The sequence below is a fragment of the Rhinoraja longicauda genome, chromosome 3 (assembly GCF_053455715.1).
Source record: "Rhinoraja longicauda isolate Sanriku21f chromosome 3, sRhiLon1.1, whole genome shotgun sequence".
Taxonomy (NCBI): Eukaryota; Metazoa; Chordata; class Chondrichthyes; order Rajiformes; family Arhynchobatidae; genus Rhinoraja; species Rhinoraja longicauda.
Window position 1 is genome coordinate 101,169,789 of NC_135955.1, and position 23,942 is coordinate 101,193,730.

At 46.0% G+C, this 23,942-nt stretch overlaps 1 protein-coding gene across 1 annotated transcript; it reads right to left on the reverse strand.

The window, feature by feature from the left end:
* Positions 1-217: 217 nt before the first annotated feature.
* Positions 218-4,286, reverse strand: LOC144592284 (proteinase-activated receptor 1-like). The gene is given in 3 exon segments (XM_078396812.1): positions 218-255; positions 258-1,352; positions 4,265-4,286. Coding segments are annotated over 3 exon segments (1,155 nt in total).
* Between the last annotated feature and the right edge of the window lie 19,656 nt (positions 4,287-23,942).

Genomic DNA, 23,942 nt, shown 5'->3' on the forward strand with positions numbered 1-23,942 from the left:
CAGTATTGGTGAGTTTTACTTAAATCATACTTTTATCATAGATACATGGATTGATAAAAACAAATAAAACATTTGAGCATATAAAACCTAAAAATCATCAAAACACAATATAGCAAAAAAGTTGGTAAATATATAATAATTATATCTAATTACAGCTCATTGTACCTTTTAAAAAAAACGATTAAAAATACTAAAAGGCAAGATTATTGTGATCAGTTTAGACTAATAATTTTCTGTAGTCATTATCATTGCTGTGCCTGTTTTACAACTCTTAGATCCTGTTTGACTGCTCCCAGGTTTAGCAACCTCCCGAGAACCAAAAAGATTCTTAAGATGCTTTTGGAACAGAGAGGAGGCATAATAATAAATGAAAGGGTCGAGGCAACAGCTTAAGCTGCCAATACACACACACAGTATGTAAACAAAGTAGAGGCTGTCATCTGGAGCGTCATTAAGATGAACATAGTGGATGAGTAAAATGATATTAGTTGGTGCAAAGCAGACAATTAACACAATTAACACAATCACAGCCAACCTGATGGCTGACGTTTTCTTGCATTTGTTTGCCACGTTGGTGGACGAAAGAGTGGAAATGATCCCCACGTAGCAGACGGTGGTCACGACCAGGGGGGTGAAGAAGGACAGAGCGCACAGAACAGGGAAGTAATGGGTGAAGTAGGTCTGCTGTGTGGAGAGGGGAAGCACGTCGTGGCAGGTGGTGACTTTCAGGTTGGCGACGTAAACCGTGTGCTCGACCACGAAGAGCGGCATGGCGCCACCCAGGGCGAGAAGCCAGGCGAGGAGGCAAACGCCAAGGGCGCGCCTGGGGCTCCTCCACGAGGAGGATCTGATCGGGAAGACCACAGCCACAAAACGGTCCACGCTGATGCACATCATCAGCAACACCGAGCAGCACATGTAGGCGTAGAAACCACCACTGACCATTCGGCAGAGGAAGGAACCAAAGTACCAATTATTGCCAGAAAAATAGTAGCAGATCTTGAACGGAAGCAGCAGCAAAAACAGCAAATCTGCTACGGCCAAATTGAACAAGTATGTCGTCGCCGGCTTATCAAACTTTATTTTAAAGTACATGGTTAAGATGGCTATGCAGTTGAAAAGCAGCCCGACTGCAAAAATACCGGTGTAAACAGAAGGGACAAACACAGTGATCCATCGGCTGGTTAGATAATGTCTCGCTGTATCTGAGATGGTCGCGGGGTATTCATTGGTGTTTCGAACAAAGTTAATGGACGTATTTTTATCCAGTCCAGATCCAGATCCATTTCCGAATCCACGCGGTTCAGAACTCGCAAAGGATCTGGGCCCAAAGTTGCTACGTGAACAGTTCCCTGAAATGCAGAAGTAAAAAGTCCAAAAGTTATTTTCTGAATTACTGAAACATAAGTTCACAAGTTTCAGGAGCAGAATTAGGCCATACCTAATTCCATACAATACCTGAGTCTAGTCTACTCAGTTCAGTTTTAGTTTATTGTCACGTGTACCGAGGTACAGTGAAGAGCATTTAATGCGTGCTAACCAGTCAGCAGAAAGACAATGCATGATTACAAATCAATCTATTTACAATCCATTTACACGATAAGGGAAACCGCCATTCAATCATGGCTGATCTATCTTTCCCTCTCATCCCCATTCTCCTGCTTCTCCCCACAACCTCTGACACCCTTACTAATCAAGAATCTGTTAATCGCCACCTTAAAAATATGCACAGACTCGGCCTCCACAGCTGTCTGTGGCAAAGACGTTGGACGTGAGGATCGAGGGTCGGTGGGAGGGTGAACAAGGGTAATGCCTCCAGCACCTTCAGGTCAGCTGCAGGAGGCGCTCCCGGGACACAAAGATGGCCGTGCGAGGAGAGGAGAGGGATGTTGGTTCATGGGAACCACTCCAGTACATCGAGCGCACGGGCCCGACCGGACTCTGGACTTTGAATAATGGCTCCAAAAATGGCGGCGCCATTATGTGTAATACGTACAAAAAGAACTGTGTGCAGTCACATGTGTGACATATAAAGCACCATTGAACCATTTAAATGGTCTCTTGATTGTTTGTTTTCTTGATTCGTACAGGTGACAGAGGTTATGAGTAGGCAGGAGAATGGGGTTAGGAGGGAGAGATAGATCAGCCATGATTGAATGGCGGTGTAGAGTTGATGGGCTGATGGCCTAATTCTGCTGCTATCACTTATGATCTTATGTTCTCCAGTGACAGTGAACTTTCAAACTCCGTACAGGCAGCACCCGTAGTCGGGATCGAACTCGGGTCTCCGGCGCTGCAAGGCAGCAACTCTACCATTGTACCACCGTAAGTGGGGATTGCTGGTCGGCGGGGGCCCGGTGGGCCGAAGGGCCTCTTTCCATGCTGTATCTCTAAACTAAAGCAAACTAAACTAAGCCCTAAATTTGTAGCTGGTCATGATAACACACAGTTTCATTCCACGAATTAGCCTCATAAATAATTTCTAGACTGCCTAAGCAGCCTAAAACTATATGTAGAATTCCACGTGTGGCCTCACTACCTACAACCCTCGGCAAATATAGCAATACTTCCCTATTTCTAAGGTTTGCCGTTGGTTTATTATAGTCACGTGTGCTGAGAAACAATGAAAGACTTGGTTTTGCATGCAATCCATGCAGAAATACATCAAGTAGTGCAAACAAGAAAATAAACTGAAAACAATACAACGGTACTGCTACAGAGAAAATGCAATTAAATTAAAAGTACAAAAGCCTCAAGGAGGTAGATTGGAACATCATGAATTTATCCTTACATTTACACTTTTGGACGCCAATTGGATGGGGAAAGTATACTGTTAATGGCAAGATTCCTATTAAAATTGAGGTGCAGAGGGATCTTACGATGCAAGTACATACATAACTCCTTGAAAGTGATGGCGTTGGAGAGGATGCAGAAGAGATTTACATGAATTCTACCTAAATCAGAGGGTATTATCTGTAAGTGTAAGAAGGAACTGCAGATGCTGGTTTAAACCGAAGATAGACACAAATAGCCGGAGTAACTCAGCGGGACAGGCAGCATCACTGGAGAGAAGGAATGGATGGCGTTTTTGGGTCGAGACCCATCTTCAGGTATAAGGAGATGTTGGACAAAGTTAGATTGTTTTCTCTGGAACATTGGAGACTGAGGGCAGACCTGTAAAGTGATGAGACACATAGAAAGGATAGACGGACTTTTTCCCCAAGGTGGAAATATCGAAGATTAGAGGGCATGGTTTTAAGGTGAGAGGAGCAAAGTTTAAAGGTGGTGTGAGTGCGGCTGCCCGGAACGCACTGCCAGGGATGGTGTTGAAAGCAGATATGATAGTGGCATTTAAGAGGCTTTTTAGATAGGCACATGAATATGCAGGGAATAGAGGGATGTGGATACCATGCAGGCAGTAGAGATTAGGTTAGTTTAACCTGGGATCAGCTTCAACACAGACATTATGGGCCGAAAGGCCTGGTTTTATGCTGTATTATTATTCTGTTTTGTGTTCAACATATGAGAGGCCCATTCAAGAGTTTGATTACAGCAGGAAAGAAGCTGTTCTTGAATCTCTTGTAAGAAAGAAAACTGTACGGTTTGCCTTCCCAGCTGCTTGCTATATCTGTCTGCCTGCTTATTTGTGTTTCATCCAAACACGTGGAATACTGAACCTCCTTAGTACTATAAGTAATGTAAGACAATAACTGCAGATGCTGGTACAAATCGAAGATTATTAAGGGGTTGGACACGTTAGAGGCAGGAAACATGTTCCCAATGTTGGGGGAGTCCAGAACAAGGGGCCACAGTTTAAGAATAAGGGGTAGGCCATTTAGAACTGAGATGAGGAAAAACTTTTTCAGTCAGAGAGTTGTGAATCTGTGGAATTCTCTGCCTCAGAAGGCAGTGGAGGACAATTCTCTGAATGCATTCAAGAGAGAGCTGGATAGAGCTCTTAAGGATAGCGGAATCAGGGGGTATGGGGAGAAAGTGGGAACGGGGTACTGATTGAGAATGATCAGCCATGATCACATTGAATGGGGGTGCTGGCTCGAAGGGCCGAATGGCCTCCTCCTGCCCCTATTGTCAATTGTCTATTCACAAAGTGCTGGAGTAACTCAGCAGGTCAGGCAGCATCCCAGGAGAGAAGGAATGGGTGACGTTTCGGGTCGAGACCCTTCTTCACTGATCACTCCTTAGTACTATACTCATTTGCAATCTCTCTCAATTTACATAATTGCCTGTTTTTGATTCCTTTTACCAAAAGACACAATCTCACACATTCCTATATTAAATTACATTGGCTAAATGTTCTACCCACTCACACAACCTATTTGTAATCTATTAAGAACTTCACAGCATGCCCTCCCACATATTCTTGCATCATTCCCATATTTCAGGGCGGCACGGTGGTGCAGCGTTAGAGCTACTACCTTACAGAGCCAGAGACACGGTTTGATCCTGACTACGGGTGCTGTCTGTACGGAGTTTGTACGTTCTCCCCGTGGCCCGCATGGGTTTTCTCCGAGATCTTCGGTTTCCTCCCACACTCCAAAGACGTACAGGTTTGTAGGTTAATTAACTTGGTATAAATGTAAACAAAATGTCCCTAGTGTGTGTAGGATAGTGTTAATGTGTAGGGATTGCTGGACGGCACGGACTCGGTGGGCTGAAGAGCCTGTTTCTGTGCTGTGTCTCCAAACTAAACTAAACTAAAAGATAAGAGTTAGGGAAGGGTTATAACTTAGACATAGAAAACTTGCAATAAAACTTACACCAGGGACAATTTATAATATACGAAGATAACTGCAGATGCTGGTACAAATCGAAGGTGTTTATTCACAAAATGCTGGAGTAACTCAGCAGGTCAGGCAGCATCTCGGGAGAGAAGGATTGGGTGACGTTTCGGGTCGAGACCCTTCTTCAGACTGATGTCAGGGGGGCGGGACAAAGGAAGGATATTGGTGGAGACAGGAAGATAGACGGAGATCTGGGAAGGAGGAGGGGACGGGAGGGACAGAGGAACTATCTAAAGTTGGAGAAGTCGATGTTCATACCAGTGGGCTGCAAACTGCCCAGGCGAAATATGAGGTGCTGTTCCTCCAATTTCCGGTGGGCCTCACTATGGCACTGGAGGAGGCCCATGACAGAAAGGTCAGACTGGGAATGGGAGGGGGAGTTGAAGTGCTCGGCCACCGGACAATTTATAATACCAAGCCAATTAACCTTCAACCCTGTACATCTTTGGAGTGTGGGCAGAAACCCACGCAGGTCACAGGGAACAAACTCCATACGGACAGCACCCGTTGTCAGGATCGAACCCGGATTCCTGGCGCCGATGAGGCTGCAACTCTACCGCTGTGCCACCATCTCCCCCGCCCTCAATTTTCCACCTTGTAAAGTGAAGCAACAGCTAGTTACCTCTCTGAAATCCATAAAGTTTATTCATTTAGTGAAAGGGCAGGGGAATAAATAATTCTTTTCAGTCACTCCTCAAAATTAGATTGAATCACGAAACATTGCAGAGTGATTGTACTAAAACAATTGGAAGAGATTGGAAGGACATCATTTTTTCATCTTAAAAGAAACAATTTTTTTGGAAATAAAGTGACCTCAGAATCACGGAGAATTGCTTTGATGAAAAGCACTAAGCAATTAATTTTCATTTTAGAACCTAGTTGGGGCGCTCCACATTTCCACTCCTTTCCATTTTAAAGCATTGTCGCGTTATTTTGTTTTCCAACGCAAATAATGCAAAATGTATGCACTAAAGATTACGTCACCAAAATGTCACTCAGTCTGAAAGCACTTAAGTTTACTGTAAATGGTCAACATCTGGTTTTCTTTTTATGGAAAGGAATTCAAAGAGAAAATTCTAAAGTGAAAAGAAAGGTTTCAGTCCATGGAGGATTCTTAAATACTGTTAGTGAAACATAAAAACGCACGATACTAAATAGAATTAAAAGCTTTGGATTGAATAGATTTTTAAATCAGTTTCTAAATCATTTTTCTTTGGTTTGCCTGTAACTACAAGCACAACATGTTTCATGCCTTGTAAGCACCATGTAGGGTTTTTATTGCATTCAAGGCAAGAGAGTTACAATTTGTCAATTATCTCTTCTATCTCGTCTATGTATTCTGTTAATCTCTTTGTTAACTGTCGAACCTCTAAAGACATGTAACGATCACTCTTCACGACAAACAGTGAGTCATGTTGTTCTATCAGTCGCCTGCAATGTCTGCTTCCATTTACCCTTTCTAAATTGCTATAGGCGGGGAGGCAACTCAATCACACGAGGGAAAGCGGCTAAAGTCTGAGTTTATGCTGACAAGGGAAGTTAGGGATGGAATCAAACTAAAAGAAAAGATGTATAACACAGCAAAGAGTAGCGGGAAGCAGGAGGATTGGGAAACTTTCAAAGGACAACAGAAGGTAACAAAACGGGCAATACGGGCTGAAAAGATGAAGTACGAGAGGAATCTGGCCAAGAATATAAAGAAAGACAGTAAAAGCTTCTTTAGATATGTTAAGAGAAAAAGAGTAGCAAAGTCAAATGTGGGTCCCTTGAAGGCAGACACGGATGAAATTATTATGGGTAACAAGGAAATGGCAGAAGAGTTGAACATGTACCTCGGATCTGTCTTCACTAAGGAAGACACCAACAATCTCCCAGATGCACTGGAGGACGAGGGGGGTAGAGGAACTGAAAGAAATTTGCATTAGGCGATAAATAGTATTGGGTAGACTGATGGGACTGAAGGTTGATAAATCCCCAGGGCCTGATGGTCTGCATCCCAGGGTCCTCAGGGAGGTGGCTCTAGAAATAGTGGATGCATTGGTGATCATTTTCTAATGTTCAATAGATTCAAGATCAGTTCCTGTGGATTGGAGGATAGCTAATGTTATCCCACTTTTCAAGAAAGGAGCGAGAGAGAAAACGGGGAATTACAGTCCGGTTAGCCTGACATCGGTGGTGGCAAAGATAGAAACATAGAAAATAGGTGCAGGAGAAGGCCATTCGGCCCTTCGAGCCAGCACCGCCATTCATTGTGACCATGGCTGATCGTCCACAATCAATGACCCTTGCCTGCCTTCTCCCCATATCCCTTGATTTCACTAGCCCCTAGAGCTCTATCTAACTCAGAAATGCTGGAGTCAATTATTAAAGAGGTAATAACGGTGCATTTGGATAGCAGTAAAAGGATAAGTTCAAGTCAGCATGGATTTATGAAAGGGAAATCATGCTTGGCTAATCTTCTGGAATTTATTGAGGATGTGACAAGTAAAATGGATGAAGGGGAGCCAGTGGATGTAGTGTATCTAGACTTTCAGAAAACCTTTGATAAGGTCCCGCACGGGAGATTTGTGAGCAAATTTAGAGCACATAGTATTGGGAGGAGGGTATTGACATGGATAGAGAATTGGTTGGCAGACAGGAAGCAAAGAGTAGGAGTAAACGGGTCCTTTTCAGAATGGCAGGCAGTGGCGAGTGGAGTACCACAAGGCTCGGTGTTGGGGCTGCAACTGTTTACCATATATATTAATGATTTGGACGAAGGAATTAGAAGTAACACTAGCAAATTTGCAGATGACACAAAGCTGGGTGGCAGTGTGAACTGCGAAGAGGATTTTAGGAGGTTTCAGGGTGACCTGGACAGGTTGAGTGAGTGGGCAAATGCGTGGCAGATGCAGTATAATGTAGATAAATGTGAGGTTATCCACTTTGGTGACAAAAACAAGGAGGCAGATTATTATCTCAATGGTGTCAGTTTAGGTAAGGGGGAAGTGCAGCGAGACCTGGGTGCCCTTGTACACCAGTCACTGAAAGTTGGCGTGCAGGTACAGCAGGCAGTGAAGAAAGCTAACTGCATGTTGGCCTTCATAACGAGAGGATTTCAGTATAGGAGTAAGAGGTTCTTCTGCAGTTGGAAAGGGCCCTGGAAAGACCACATCTGGAGTATTGTGTACAGTTTTGGTCTCCTAATTTGAGGAAGGACATCCTTGTAATTGAGGCAGTGCAACGTAGGTTCATGAAATTGATCCCTGGGATGGCGGGACTGTCATATGAGGAAAGATTGAAAAGACTAGGCTTGTATTCACTGGAGTTTAGAAGGATGAGAGGGGATCTTATAGAGACATATAAAATTATAAAAGGACTGGACAAGCTGGATGCAGGAAAAATGTTCCCAATGTTGGGGGAGTCCGGAACCAGGGGCCAAAGTCTTAGAATAAAGGGGAGGCCATTTAAAACTGAAGTGAGAAGAAACTTTTTCACCCAGAGTTGTGAATTTGTATAATTCTCTGCCACAGAGGGCAGTGGAGGCCAATTCACTGGATGAATTTAAGAGATAGAGCTCTAGGGGCTAGCGGAATCAAGAAATATGGGGAGAAGGCAGGCACGGGTTACTGATTGTGGATGATCAACCATGATCACAATGAATGGCGGTGCTGGCTGAAAAGGGCGAATGGCCTCCTCCTGCACCTATTTTCTATGTTTCTATGAGTTGTCACACAAATGCGATCAAAGTAAAAGGTAGGGAATGTTGGATACGAAAACATCTAATTCTGTGTTTCACACAACGGGGAGATTTGTGATGTTATTGCAAGTGGATTTCAAGGTTTGGTGAAGTCCTTTCCCATGTGTGTTTATGTCCGGCAACTGAATCATCCCACCAAAAACTCTCCAGAGATGCTGCCTGTCCCGCTGAGTTACTCCAGCTTTTTGGGTCTATCTACCAAGAACTAGCATCTGTAGTTCCTTCCCACACATTGTACCAACAACTAGAGTTCAGTTTAGTTTAGTTTGATTTAGTGAAACAGGCCCTTTTGGCCCACTCAATCTCTTGTGTCTCCATTTCAAAACAGTTCCCAGTCAACCTCCTGCCTAGGAATATAGAAAATAACTGCAGATGCTGGTACAAATCGAAGGTATTTATTTCACAAAATGCTGGAGTAACTCAGCAGGTCAGGCAGCATCTCAGGAGAGAAGGAATGGGTGGTGTTTCGGGTCGAGACCCTTCTTCAGTCTCCTGCCTAGGAACACAAGCCAGGCAGGGCTGTTGGTAAGCAGAAAAGGGCAATTGCTCACTTACTTAAGCAACGCACAAAATGCTGGAGGAACGCAGTGGGTCTGTGGAGGGAACGGACAGACGGCATTTCGGGTCCAAGCCTTATTTGGTGGTGTTTATAAGACTTCTGGATTAGCGCATGGATATGCAGGGAATGGAGAGATATGGATTATGTGCAAGCAGATAAGAGATGGTCTTGGTATCATAGGTAGACATAAAAAGCTGGAGTAACTCAGCGGGGCAGGCAGCATCTCTGGAGAGAAGGAATGGGTGACGTTTCGGGTTTCGAAACATCACCCATTCCTTCTCTCCAGGGATGCTGCCTGTCCCGCTGAGTTACTCCAGCATTTTGTGTCTACCTTCGATTGAAACCAGCATCTGCAGTTTTCTTTCCTACGGGGTCTTGGCATCATGTTTAGCACAGACATTGTGGGCCGAAGGGCCTGTTCTTGTGGTTCAAGGTTCAGCCTTTTAATGGAGTGGTTAGAGCGCCGTGTGACAAGCTCACGTACACACGCAGTGTGCGGGCAGAAGGGAAAGTCCATACATTTTCGGAGCAGAATTACGGCTGTTCGGCCCATCGAGTCTATGCCACAAAGACCGCGGGAAGGGGAATTGGGTTGTTTTTGTGGCGAACCAGGCTCTCCCCACCTTCCTTTTCCCAGTCACCAGAAACCCCAAATACCGGCCACCGAATGGTGAACGAGGTCTGATTGACCTGGACGATGACACGTTGGTGTTGTACTTCGTGGTCCGGTACCTTTGTTGAGACTCTGGACGGACCACAAGTACACGTGTGTAAAAGGTTACAATGCTGGAGCTTAACTCCAGGCTGTTTATTCCGTGGCTACCTGGAACCAGAGTGGCCACCTAATCACATCATTACCTTATATACACATTATTACACAGGCAAACAAAATAGTCCTTGTGATACAATAAAGTAGTCCCTACAATATCACAACAGTTGGCCTGGCTCGCCTCAACGGAGCTGCAGGTCTAAAAGACATACGACAGAGAGACCAATTCCTTTTCCTCCAGAGATGCTGCCTGACCCTCTGAGTGCCTCCAGCACTTTGCATCTATCTTTGGTGTGGACCAGCATCTGCAGTTTTCCCCGTTCCTACATTTTCAGGGGCTTTAGATCCGGACCCCAATAACTTATCTCAATGATCGACTCGTTTATTCACAAAATGCTGGAGTAACTCAGCAGGTCAGGCAGCATCTCAGGAGAGAAGGAATGGGTGACGTTTCGGTCGAGACCCTTCTTTTAGTCTGAAGAAACGTCGCCCATTCCTTCTCTCCTGAGATGCTGCCTGACCTGCTGAGTTGCTCCAGCATTTTGTGAATAAATACCTTCGATTTGTACAAGCATCTGCAGTTATTTTCTTATACTCAATGATTGACTCACTCTGCATTATAGACAATAAATAGACAATAGGTGCAGGAGGAGGCCATTCGAGCCAGCACCGCCATTCAATGTGATCATGGCTGATCATTCTCAATCAGTACCCCGTTCCTGCCTTCTCCCCATACCCCCTGACTCCGCTATCCTTAAGAGCTCTATCTAGCTCTGTCTTGAATGCATTTTTAGAATTGGCCTCCACTGCCTTCTGAGGCAGAGAATTCCACAGATTCACAACTCTCTGACTGAAAAAGTTTTTCCTCATCTCAGTTCTAAATGGCCTGCCCCTTATTCTTAAACTGTGGCCCCTGGTTCTGGACTCCCCCAACATTGGGAACATGTTTCCTGCCTCTAACGTGTCCAACCCCTTAATAATCTTATACTTTCGATAAGATCTCCTCTCGTCCTTCTAAATTCCAGTGTATACGAGAGTTGGGACATTTAGAAACGCGATCCGCGATAGAAACCGCCTGTATTATATTCTCATCGTTTCTCTAACGTGAAGCAACTATCTTGAGGTCTGACATGAGTCTGAAGAAGGGTCTCGACTCGAAACGTCGCCCATTCCTTCTCCCCAGAGATGCTGCCTGAGTTACTCCAGCTTTCTGTGTCTATCTTCGGTGTAAACCAACATCTGCAGGGTTCCCCCCCACATATCTCGAGGTGCAAGTATACCAAAGTTTTCCTACCGGGTTTGCAAGACGAGACGGCGGGGAACAACACGACCCGAGTCGCACCGGGCGCTGAAACGTCTCGCGGCCGAACCGGGCGGTGGTAGGAAGACACAAACATTCCCTCAGCTGGACGAGAGGGCAGAGGATCTAAGGGGATAGAGGAACAGAAAGAAATTTGCATTAGGCGAGAAATAGTATTGGGTAGACTGATGGGACTGAAGGTTGATAAATCCCCAGGGCCTGATGGTCTGCATCCCAGGGTCCTCAGGGAGGTGGCTCTAGAAATAGTGGACGCATTGGTGATCATTTTCCAATGTTCAATAGATTCAAGATCAGTTCCTGTGGATTGGAGGATAGCTAATGTTATCCCACTTTTCAAGAAAGGAACGAGAGAGAAAACGGGGAATTACAGTCCGGTTAGCCTGAGATCGGTGGTGGCAAAGATAGAAACATAGAAAATAGGTGCAGGAGGAGGCCATTCGGCCCTTTGAGCCAGCATCGCCATTCATCGTGACCTTGGCTGATCGTCCGTGCCTGCCTTCTCCCCAAATCCCTTGATTTCACTAGCCCCTAGAGCTCTATCTAACTCAGAAATGCTGGAGTCAATTATTAAAGAGGTAATAATGGTGCATTTGGATAGCAGTAAAGGGATAAGTCCAAGTCAGCATGGAGTTATGAAAGGGAAATCATGCTTGGCTAATCTTCTGGAATTTTTTGAGGATGTGACAAGTAAAATGGATGAAGGGGAGCCAGTGTATGTAGTGTATCTAGACTTTCAGAAAGCCTTTGATAAGGTCCCACACAGGAGATTTGTGAGCAAAATTAGAGCACATAGTATTGGGGGTAGGGTATTGACATGGACAGAGAATTAGTTGGCAGACAGGACCAAAGAGTAGGAGTAAACAGGTCCTTTTCAGAATGGCAGGCAGTGGCGAGTGGTGTGCCGAAGGCTTGGTGTTGGGGCCGCAACTGTTTACCATATATTAATGATTTGGAAGAGGGAATTAGAAGCAACACCTAGCAAGTTTGTGGATGACACAAAGCTGGGTGGCAGTTTAAACTGTGAAGAGGATGTTAGGAGGTTGCAGGGTGACCTGGACAGATTGAGTGAGTGGGCAGATGCAGTATACTATAGATAAATGTGAGGTTATCCACTTTGGGGGCAAAAACAAGGAGGCAGATTATTATCTCAATGGTGTCAGTTTAGGTAACGGGGAAGTGCAGCGAGACCTGGGTGTCCTTGTACACCAGTCACTGAAAGTTGGCGTGCAGGTACAGCAGGCAGTGAAGAAAGCTAACTGCATGTTGGCCTTCATAACGAGAGGATTTCAGTATAGGAGTAAGAGGTTCTTCTGCAGTTGGAAAGGGCCCTGGCAAGACCACATCTGGAGTATTGTGTACAGTTTTGGTCTCCTAATTTGAGGAAGGACATCCGTGTAATTGAGGCAGTGCAACGTAGGTTCATGAGATTGATCCCTGGGATGGCGGGACTGTCATATGAGGAAAGATTGAAAAGACTAGGCTTGTATTCACTGGAGTTTAGAAGGATGAGAGGGGATCTTATAGAGACATATAAAATTATAAAAGGACTGGACAAGCTGGATGCAGGAAAAATGTTCCCAATGTTGGGGGAGTCCAGAACCAGGGGCCACAGTCTTAGAATAAAGGGGAGGCCATTTAAAACTGAGGCGAGAGGAAACTTTTTCACCCAGAGTTGTGAATTTGTGTAATTCTCTACCACAGAGGGCAGTGGAGGCCAATTCACTGGATGAATTTAAGAGAGAGTTAGATAGAGCTCTAGGGGCTAGTGGAATCAAGGGATATGGAGAGAAGGCAGGCACGGGTTACTGATTGTGGATGATCAGCCATGATCACAATGAATGGCAGTGCTGGCTCAAAGGGCTGAATGGCCTCCTCCTGCACCTATTTTCTATGTTTCTATGAGTTGCGATCAAAGTAAAAGGTTGGATACGAAAACATCTAATTCTGTGTTTCACACAACGGGGAGATTTGTGATGTTATTGCAAGTGGATTTCAAGGCTTGGTGAAGTCCTTTCCCATGTGTGTTTATGTCCGGCAACTGAATCATCCCACCAAAAACTCTCCAGAGATGCTGCCTGTCCCGCTGAGTTACTCCGGCTTTTTGGGTCTATCTACCAAGAACTAGCATCTGTAGTTCCTTCCGACACATTGTACCAACAACTAGAGTTCAGTTTAGTTTAGTTTGATTTAGTGAAACAGGCCCTTTTGGCCCACTCAATCTCTTGTGTCTCCATTTCAAAACACTTCCCAGTGAACCTCCTGCCTAGGAATATAAGAAAATAACTGCAGATGCTGGTACAAATCGAAGGTATTTATTTCACAAAATGCTGGAGTAACTCAGCAGGTCAGGCAGCATCTCAGGAGAGAAGGAATGGGTGGCGTTTCGGGTCGAGACCCTTCTTCAGACTCCTGCCTAGGAACACAAGCCAGGCAGGGCTGTTGGTAAGCAGAAAAGGGCAATTGCTCACTTACTTAAGCAACGCACAAAATGCTGGAGGAACGCAGTGGGTCTGTGGAGGGAACGGACAGACGGAATTTCGGGTCCGAAGCCTTATTTGGTGGTGTTTATAAGACTTCTGGATTAGCGCATGGATATGCAGGGAATGGAGAGATATGGATTATGTGCAAGCAGATAAGAGATGGTCTTGGTATCATAGGTAGACATAAAAAGCTGGAGTAACTCAGCGGGTCAGGCAGCATCTCTGGAGAGAAGGAATGGGTGACGTTTCGGGTCTCTTAACATCACCCATTCCTTCTCTCCAGGGATGCTGCCTGTCCCGCTGAGTTACTCCAGCATTTTGTGTCTACCTTCGATTGAAACCAGCATCTGCAGTTTTCTTTCCTACAGGGTCTTGGCATCCTGTTTGGCACAGACATTGTGGGCCGAAGGGCCTGTTCTTGTGGTTCTAGGCTCAGACTTTTAATGGAGTGGTTAGAGCGCCGTGTGACAAGCTCACGTACACACGCAGTGTGCGGGCAGAAGGGAAAGTCCATACGTTTTCGGAGCAGAATTACGGCTGTTCGGCCCATCGAGTCTATGCAACAAAGACCGCGGGAAGGGGAATTGGGTTGTTTTTTTGGCGAACCAGGCTCTCCCCACCTTCCTTTTCCGAGTCACCAGTCACCAGAAACCCCAAATACCGGCCACCGAATGGTGAACAAGGTCTAATTGACCTGGACGATGACACGTTGGTGTTGTACTTCGTGGTCCGGTACCTTTGTTGAGACTCTGGACGGACCACAAGTACACGTGTGTAAAAGGTTACAATGTTGGAGCTTAACTCCAGGCTGTTTATTCCGTGGCTACCTGGAACCAGAGTGGCCACCTAATCACATCATTACCTTATATACACATTACTACACAGGCAAACAAAGTAGTCCTTGTGATACAATAAAGTAGTCCCTACAATATCACAACAGTTGGCCTGGCTCGCCTCAACGGAGCTGCAGGTCTAAAAGACATACGACAGAGAGATCTATTCCTCTTTTCCTCCAGAGATGCTGCCTGACCCGCTGAGTGCCTCCAGCACTTTGCATCTATCTTTGGTGTGGACCAGCATCTGCAGTTTTCCCCGTTCCTACATTTTCAAGAGCTTTAGATCCGGACCCCAATAACTGATCTCAATGATCGACTCGTTTATTCACAAAATGCTGGAGTAACTCAGCAGGTCAGGCAGCATCTCAGGAGAGAAGGAATGGGTGACGTTTCGGTCGAGACCCTTCTTTTAGTCTGAAGAAACCTCGCCCATTCCTTCTCTCCTGAGATGCTGCCTGACCTGCTGAGTTACTCCAGCATTTTGTGCATAAATACCTTCGATTTGTAGCAGCATCTGCAGTTATTTTCTTATACTCAATGATTGACTCACTCTGCACGACGAGTTATAGACAATAGACAATAAATAGACAATAGGTGCAGGAGGAGGCCATTCGGCCCTTCGAGCCAGCACCACCATTCAATGTGATCATGGCTGATCATTCTCAATCAGTACCCCGTTCCTGCCTTCTCCCCATACCCCCTGACTCCGCTATCCTTAAGAGCTCTATCCAGCTCTCTCTTGAATGCATTCAGAGAATTGGCCTCCACTGCCTTCTGAGGCAGAGAATTCCACAGATTCACAACTCTCTGACTGAAAAAGTTTTTCCTCATCTCAGTTCTAAATGGCCTACCCCTTATTCTTAAACTGTGGCCCCTTGTTCTGGACTCCCACAACATTGGGAACATGTTTCCTGCCTCTAACGTGTCCAACCCCTTAATAATCTTATACGTTTCGATCAGATCTCCTCTCATCCTTCTAAATTCCAGTGTATACAAGAGTTGGGACATTTAGAAACGCGATCCGCGATAGAAACCGCCTGTATTATATTCTCATGATTTCTCTAACGTGAAGCAACTATCTTGAGGTCTGACATCAGTCTGAAGAAAGGTCTCGACTCGAAACGTCGCCCATTCCTTCTCCCCAGAGATGCTGCCTGAGTTACTCCAGCTATCTGTGTCTATCTTTGGTGTAAACCAGCATCTGCAGGGCTTCCCCCCCCCACATATCTCGAGGTGCAAGTATACCAAAGTTTTCCTACCGTGTTTGCGAGACGAGACGGCGGGGAGCAACACGACCCACAACACGAGGAGAACTTTGCAAATCATCCCCGGGCGTTGTTTCCGGAATAAACTCCGGACTCTGGATATGTTGGTAGAGTTGCTCGCTGGCGCTGCTCACAGTGATGAACGACGGCGACCACCCACTCAATGACTCACTCACCCACCCACCCCTTCACCCCACCTCTCCCCTTCGCTGCGATGCTGGGCAGTTGGCTGCGACTGAGAGAGGAGAGTGGTCCGCAGTGAGCGGACGGAGAGGGAGAGATAGGGGGGGGGGGGAGAGAGGGGGAGAGAGAGAGGGGGAGAGAGAGAGAGAGGGAGAGAGAGAGGGGGAGAGAGAGAGGGGGAGAGAGAGAGGGGGAGAGGGAGAGGAGGAGAGACAGTGGGAGGGAGAGATGGAGAGGGGGAGAGAGAAGGGGGAGAGAGAGGGGGAGAGAGAGAGAGGGGGAGGGAGAGAGGACGAGAGAGAGACAGAGGAGTGGGAGGGAGAGAGGGAGGGGGAGAGAGAGGGAGAGGGAGAGAAAGAGGGGGAGAGAGGGGGAGAGAGAGAGGGAGAGAGAGAGGGGGAGAGAGAGGGGGAGAGAGAGAAGGGGAGAGAGAAGGAGAGAGAGGGGGAGAGAAGGAAGGAGAGAAAAGGAGAGGGGGAGAGGGAGAGAGAGAGAGAGTGGGAGAGGGAGAGAGAGAAGGAAGGGGAGAGAATGGGAGAGAGGGAGATAATGGGAGAGGGGGAGAGAGAGAAGGAGAGAGGGAGAGGGAGAAGGAGAGAGAGGAGTGGGAGAGGGGGAAGAGAAGGAAGGAGAGAAGGGGGGGGGGGGTAGGGAGAGAGGGAGAGGGAGATAGAGTAGTGACCGCGGCTCTCTCTGTTGCCACCGCCGATGATCGCTCGCCGGCTCCAGTCGATTTCTCAATCACACCTCTCTCCTGATTTAGCAACTGTCCGGAAACAATTCCAGGCACCAATTGCCTGCAGGGTGCAACAAAGTGAAGCGTTCAGCGAGATCGGAAATTTAAAAGAAACCCCCACAAAACGGATAAAGCTGGGAGACAAGGAGAGGGTTTAACGTCGCAGCGAGGAAGGCAGATCAGATGAACAGGGCAGGACAGGGCTGGGCTGGGCTGGGCTGGGCTGGTGCTGTGGGATGGAGACTGGACGCTTCAAGTGGCCACAGAGGCTGATGTGGGAGACGCATTACTCTGACACTAACGGGGAGGGAGGGAGGTGGTTGGTGTGGGGAAGGGAGGGGAGGAGGGGGGGGGGGGGTGGGGAAGGGGGCGGGCAGTTTGTGGTCTGCTTCCCACACTAGGGATTCGCAGCACACAGGCTGGAGGGCAAATATGTTTGAATGATAGCGAGAATAAACTGAGAATAGATAGACTGGGAACAGAGGGGGTGCGTCAAGAGTCAAGAGCGTTTCATTGTCAAGTGTGTCCCGGACACAGAACAATGACATACTTACTTGAAAAAAACTTTTTCAATCAGAGAGTTGTGAATCTGTGGAATTCTCTGCCTCAGAAGGGCAGTGGAGGCCAATTCTCTGAATGCATTCACGAGAGAGATAGATAGAGCTATTAAGGATAGCGGAGTCAGGGGGTATGGGGAGAAGGCAGGAACGGGGTACTGATTGAGAATGATCAGCCATGATCACATTGAATGGCGGTGCTGGCTCGAAGGGCCGAATGGCCTCCTCCTGCACCTATTGTCTATTATCTATTGTCTATTGTCTAGCAGCACTACAGAATATGTCAAGTCAAGTTTATTATAAGAAAAGTGTACTATACTACAAGTATACTACAAGTGTAGTATAAGAAAATAACTGCAGATACTGGTACAAATCGAAGGTATTCATTCACAAAATGCTGGAGTAACTCAGCAGGTCAGGCAGCAATATGTAGACACGGTACACTGTAAACAAGATAATCAACGGGGAAAAAAAATCCGTATATATATCAAATGTTTCAAATGTCGTTTATTGTCACATGTACCAATTAAGGTGCAGTAATATGCGAATTGCCGTACAGCCATACGGAAAAGCGACAAGACACACGACTACATAAAAGTTAACATAAACATCCACCACATCCTCACTGTGATGGAAGGCAAAAAAAAGTCCAATCTCTTTCCTCTTTATTCTCCTGCATTGGGGCAGTCGCTGGCGCAGCGGTAGAGTTGCTGCTTTACAGCGAATGCAGCGCCGGAGACTCAGGTTTGATCCTGACTACAGGCGCTGTCTGTACGGAGTTTGTACTTCTCCCCGTGACCTGCGTGGGTTTTCTCCGAGATCTTCGGTTTCCTCCCACACTCCAAAGACGTACAGGTTTGTAGGTTAATTGACTGGGTAAAATGAAGCACATTTAGTGTACAAAATCGTGAGAGGAATCGGGAAGACGCACAGTCTCTTGCCCAGAGTACGAGAATCGAGAACCAGAGAACATAGGTTTAAAGTGAGGGGGGAAAGATTTAATAGGAACCTGAGGGGTATCTTTTTCATACAAAGGTTGGCGGATGTATGGAACGAGCTGCCGGAGGAGGTAGTTGAGGCAGGAACTATCGCAATGTTTAAGAAATATTTAGACAAGTACATGGATAGGACAGGTTTAGAGGGATTCGGGCCAACTCAGGCAGGTGGAACTAGTATAGATGGGACATGTTGGCCAGTGTGGACATGTTGGGCCGAAGAGCATATTTCCACGCTGTAAGACGATGACTCTACTGTGCAGAGCCAAATTTAGTACTTTGAAATGTATTAAGATGATATTCAGAAATTATTCATGTAATTATCATATCATATATCATATATATACAGCCGGAAACAGGCCTTCTCGGCCCACCAAGTCCGTGCCGCCCAGCGATCCCCGCACATTAACACTATCCTACACCCACTAGGGACAATTTTTACATTTACCCAGCCAATTAACCTACATACCTGCACGTCTTTGGAGTGTGGGAGGAAACCGAAGATCTTGGAGAAAACCCACGCAGGTCACGGGGAGAACGTACAAACTCCTTACAGTGCAGCACCCGTAGTCAGGATCGAACCTGAGTCTCCGGCCTCACCACATGATTCATGTTCAGAAGTGGGAGGCTCAATCCCAAGCAAATTTGTTTTGCATTCCTTTCATTGCCAAGGTCAAGTATGCAACTCTGGCAGCAACTGCACATTATTCTCAGAAGCACAGGAACATTGTCCTTAAATTATTTATAATTTAGCTGCTCAACTAGACCAAGTGTACCCGTTGGGCCCAGGGCCATTTTTACAGCATTATGGGCCCCCGGGCAAAGCAGTGTACTGGGGCCCCTACCGTTACTCTCCCCCACCCCCCTTTCCCTACCAGCCCCCCCCCCCCCCCCCTGTCGTGCTGGCGAAAAGCACTTACCGAAAAGCACTTAGCGATGGACTTAGGGTGCTACATTGTTGCGAAAAGCACTTACAGATCGCTGTGAGAAGCACTTAGTGACCGAAAATGTTGCGAAAAAAGCACTTATTGAACCTACATTTTTAAAGTAGTATTTATTTATTGCAAGTCACTTAACATACACAGATCAGCATGGGGCCCCTATGCTCGTGGGCCCCTATGCTCGTGGGCCCCCGGGCAAATGCCCATCAGGCCCATGCGTTAAGACGGCCCTGGTTGGGCCCAAACCTCTCCTGCATTGGTGCAGCACCCTCTCCTCCCCCCCTCCGTTCTCCCTTCTCACCCCTTCCTCTCCCCCTCAACCCCCCTTATCCCCCCTCCCCTCCCTCCCTTCCCCCCCTCCTCCTCCCCTCCTCCTCCCCCTCCATCTTCCCTTCTCACCCCTTCCCCTCAACTCCCCTTATCCGTCCTCCCCTCCTCCTCTCCTTCCCGTCCTCCCTCCTCCTTCCCCTCCCTCCTAAGCCCCCCATCGCTCCCCCCCTCCTCCTCCCCTCCCCCCTCCTTAGGAGATAAATTTTATACTTTAAAATGTGAATAACTTTTAAAATATGACACCAATTTCAATGAAACCTCTTCCATTAGCACCAAAGGGATGACGGTGAGTAAGGTGGGCCTAAAATTGTCGGGCTATCATGTACCGATTTGGCTGTAGTTCAGGAACAAACAAACAAAAGAGAGTTGTAGTATATAGATGTTATACATGATATAAAATTTCACGGCCACTCTTTTTCCAATGTAACATTTTATTGCACTCTGACACATTAAAATAACAATCGAGAAATATAAAACAATAAAATAGGTATTCAGAAAATTCATTCATAAAGTGATAGTCTATTTACCCTTCTCATAAGTCAGTCATGCGAAGCTTTAGTGCAAGAGAATTCTCAGCGACTTTGTTTATTTTGCCAGGGTCTGTAGTACACACTGTTCCTTGCATTCCTCTGGAATGGAAGTCTGCAGTGACTTTTCATTTCCCATGGAGAGTTGTATAAATGACAGGACATATTTTTCCACAAATAAAGGCGTTTTCAGTTGTTTGGGTTTTAGAGATCACTAGACCAAGTGGACCTAACTTGGGTCAAACCTCTCCTGCATTGGTGCAACACCCTCTCCTCCCATGATCAGATCAGCCATAATTGAATGGCGGAGTAGACTTGATGGGCCGAATGGCCTAATTCTGCTCCTTGAACTTATGTAGGACAAACCCGCACTGCACGTCTTTAAGACATGGGAGAAAACCTGGAGCACCCGGAGGAAACCCACACTGTAACAGGGAGAAAGCTCAAACTGCACACAGACAGCACCCGAGGACAGGATTGAACCCTGGCCTCTAACGTTACGAGGGGCCAACTCTACCAGTTGTTATTTAGAAAGTACAATATCAGATAGTCTAATATCATATCATATCATATCATATATATACAGCCGGAAACAGGCCTTTTCGGCCCTCCAAGTCCGTGCCGCCCAGCGATCCCCGCACATTAACACTATCCTACACCCACTAGGGACAATTTTTACATTTACCCAGCCAATTAACCTACATACCTGTACGTCTTTGGAGTGTGGGAGGAAACCGAAGATCTCGGAGAAAACCCACGCAGGTCACGGGGAGAACGTACAAACTCCTTACAGTGCAGCACCCGTAGTCAGGATCGAACCTGAGTCTCCGGCGCTGCATTCGCTGTAAAGCAGCAACTCTACCGCTGCGCTACCGTGCCGCCCATAGTTGACCACCTCGGCCGTTTAATCTAATAGTTAGCCACCTCTGCCGTCAGTAATGGAGAGGGTTTCTCTATTTTTTCAAATCAGTTTATTGCCAGTGTGAAATATGAAGGCAGGTGAATTACGGGCGCAATGGTGGTGTCATCTATCTGCCTGTGGGGTGTTATTGAAGCAACATGGATGGGAATCTAACGTAGGAGCAACAGTGATCACACTGCCTAATCCGACTGCCCTCAGTGTTTTCATCAGGGAGACTGTTTATGGCAACCATTAGTGAAACTCCTGACGTTCAACCTCCCCACCACTTTGCACAACTGAACCATATAACAATTACAGCACGGAAACAGGCCCGTTCGGCCCTACCAGTCCATGCCGACCACTTTCTCTGACCTAGTCTCATCTACCTGCTCTCAGACCATAACCCTCCAATCCCCTCCCATCCATATACCTATCCAATTTACTCTTAAATAATAAAATCGAGCCTGCCTCCACCACTTCCACCGGAAGCTCATTCCACACAGCCACCACCCTCTGAGTAAAGAAGTTACCCTTCATGTTACCCCTAAACTTTTGTCCCTTAATTCTGAAGTTATGTCCCCTTGTTCGAATCTTCCCCACTCTCAAAGGGAAAAGCCTACCCACGTCAACTCTGTCCGTCCCTCTTAAAATTTAAAAAACCTCAATCAAGTCCCCCCTCAACCTTCTATGCTCCAAAGAATAAAGACCCAACCTGTTCAACCTCTCTCTGTAGCTTAAGTGCTGAAACCCAGGCAACATTCTAGTAAATCTCCTCTGTACCGTCTCCATTTTGTCGACATCCTTCCTATAATTTGGCGACCAGAACTGCACACCATACTCCAGATTCGGCCTCACCAATGCCCTGTACAATTTCAACATTACATCCCAACTTCTATATTCGATGCTCTGATTTATAAAGGCAAGCATACCAAACGCCTTCTTCACCACCCTATCCACATGAGATTATACCTTCAGGGAACAATGCAGTTATTCCCAGATCCCTCTGCTCCACTGCATTCCTCAATTCCTTACCATTTACCCTGTACGTCCTATTTTGATTTGTCCTACCAAAATGCAGCACCTCACACTTATCAGCATTAAACTCCATCTGCCATCTTTCAGCCCACCCTTCCAAAAGGCCCAAGTCTCTCTGTAGACTTTGAAAATCTACTTCATTATTAACTACGCCACCTATCTTAGTATCATCTGCATACTTACTAATCCAATTTGCCACACCATCATCCAGATCATTAATGTAAATGACAAACAACAGTGGTCCCAACACAGATCCTTGGGGTACTCCACTAGACACTGGCCTCCAACCTGACATACAGTTGTCAACCATTACCCTCTGGTATCTCCCATTCAGCCATTGTTGAATCCATCTTGCAACCTCACTATTAATACCCAACGATTTAACCTTCTTAATCAACCTTCCATGTGGAACCTTGTCAAATGCCTTACTGAAGTCCATATAGACAACATCCACAGCCTTGCCCTTATCAATTTCCCTGGTAACCTCTTCAAAAAATTCAAGAAGATTAGTCAAACATGACCTTCCAGGCACAAATCCATGTTGACTGTTTCTAACCAGGCCTTGTTTATCCATGTGATTATATATATTGTCCCTAAGTATCTTTTCCATTAATTTTCCCACCACAGACATCAAACTAACAGGTCTATAATTGCTAGGTTTACTTTTAGAACCTTTTTTAAAGAAAGGCACATGCGCAATGCGCCAATCTTCCGGCACCATCCCCGTTTCTAATGACGTTTGAAATATTTCCGTCATAGCCCCTGCTATTTCTGCACTAACTTCCCTCAATGTCCTAGGGAATATCCTATCAGGACCTGGAGACTTATCCACTTTTATATTTTTCAAAAGTGTCCATACCTCCTCTTCTTTGATCCTCATACTTTCCATCACTACTCTACTTGTTTCGCTTACCTCACATAATTCAATATCCTTCTCCTCGGTGAATACCGAAGAAAAGAAATTGTTTAATATCTCCCCCGTTTCTTCCGTCTCAGCACATAGCTGTCCACTCTGACTCTCTAATGGACCAATTTTATCCCTCGCTATCCTTTTGCTATTGACATATCTGTAGAACCCCTTGGGGTTTACTTTTACATTACTTGCCAAAGCAACCTCATATCTTTTTTTCGCTTTTCTAATTTCCTTCTTAAGATTCCTTTTACATTCTTTATATTCCTCAAGAACCTCATTTACTCCCTGCCGCTTATATTTATTGTATATCTCCCTCTTTTTCCGAACCAAGTGTCCAATTTTCCTGGAAAACCACGGCTCTTTCAAATTATTATTCTTTCCTTTCCACCGAACAGGGACATAAAGACTCTGTATTCTCAAAATTTCACCTTTAAATATCCTCCATTTTTCTATTATATCCTTTTCATAAAACAAAATATCCCATTTCACTCCTTTTAAATCCTTTTTCATCTCCTCAAAATTAGCCTTTCTCCAATCCAAAATCTCAACCCTTGGTCCAGATTTGACCTTCTCCATAATTATATTGAAACTAATGGCATTGTGATCACTAGACCCAAAGTGCTCCTCAACACATACCTCCGTCACCTGACCCGTCTCATTTCCTAACAGGAGGTCCAACACTGCCCCTTCTCTGGTAAGCACCTCTACGTATTGCTGCAAAAAACTATCCTGCACACATTTTACAAACTCCAAACCATCCAGCCCTTTAACAGAATGTGATTCCCAGTCTATGTACGGAAAATTGAAATCACCCACAATCACTACTCTGTGCTTACTACTAATATCTGCTATCTCCTTACATATTTGCTCTTCCAATTCTCGTTCCCTATTTGGCGGTCTATAATACACCCCTATAAGTGTTGCTAAGCCTTTCTCATTTCTGAGTTCCACCCAAACAGCCTCCCAAATCGAGCCTTCTAGTCTGTCCTGCCAAAGCACTGCTGTAATATCCTCCGACAAGCAATGCAACACCCCCACCTCTTGCCTCTCCGA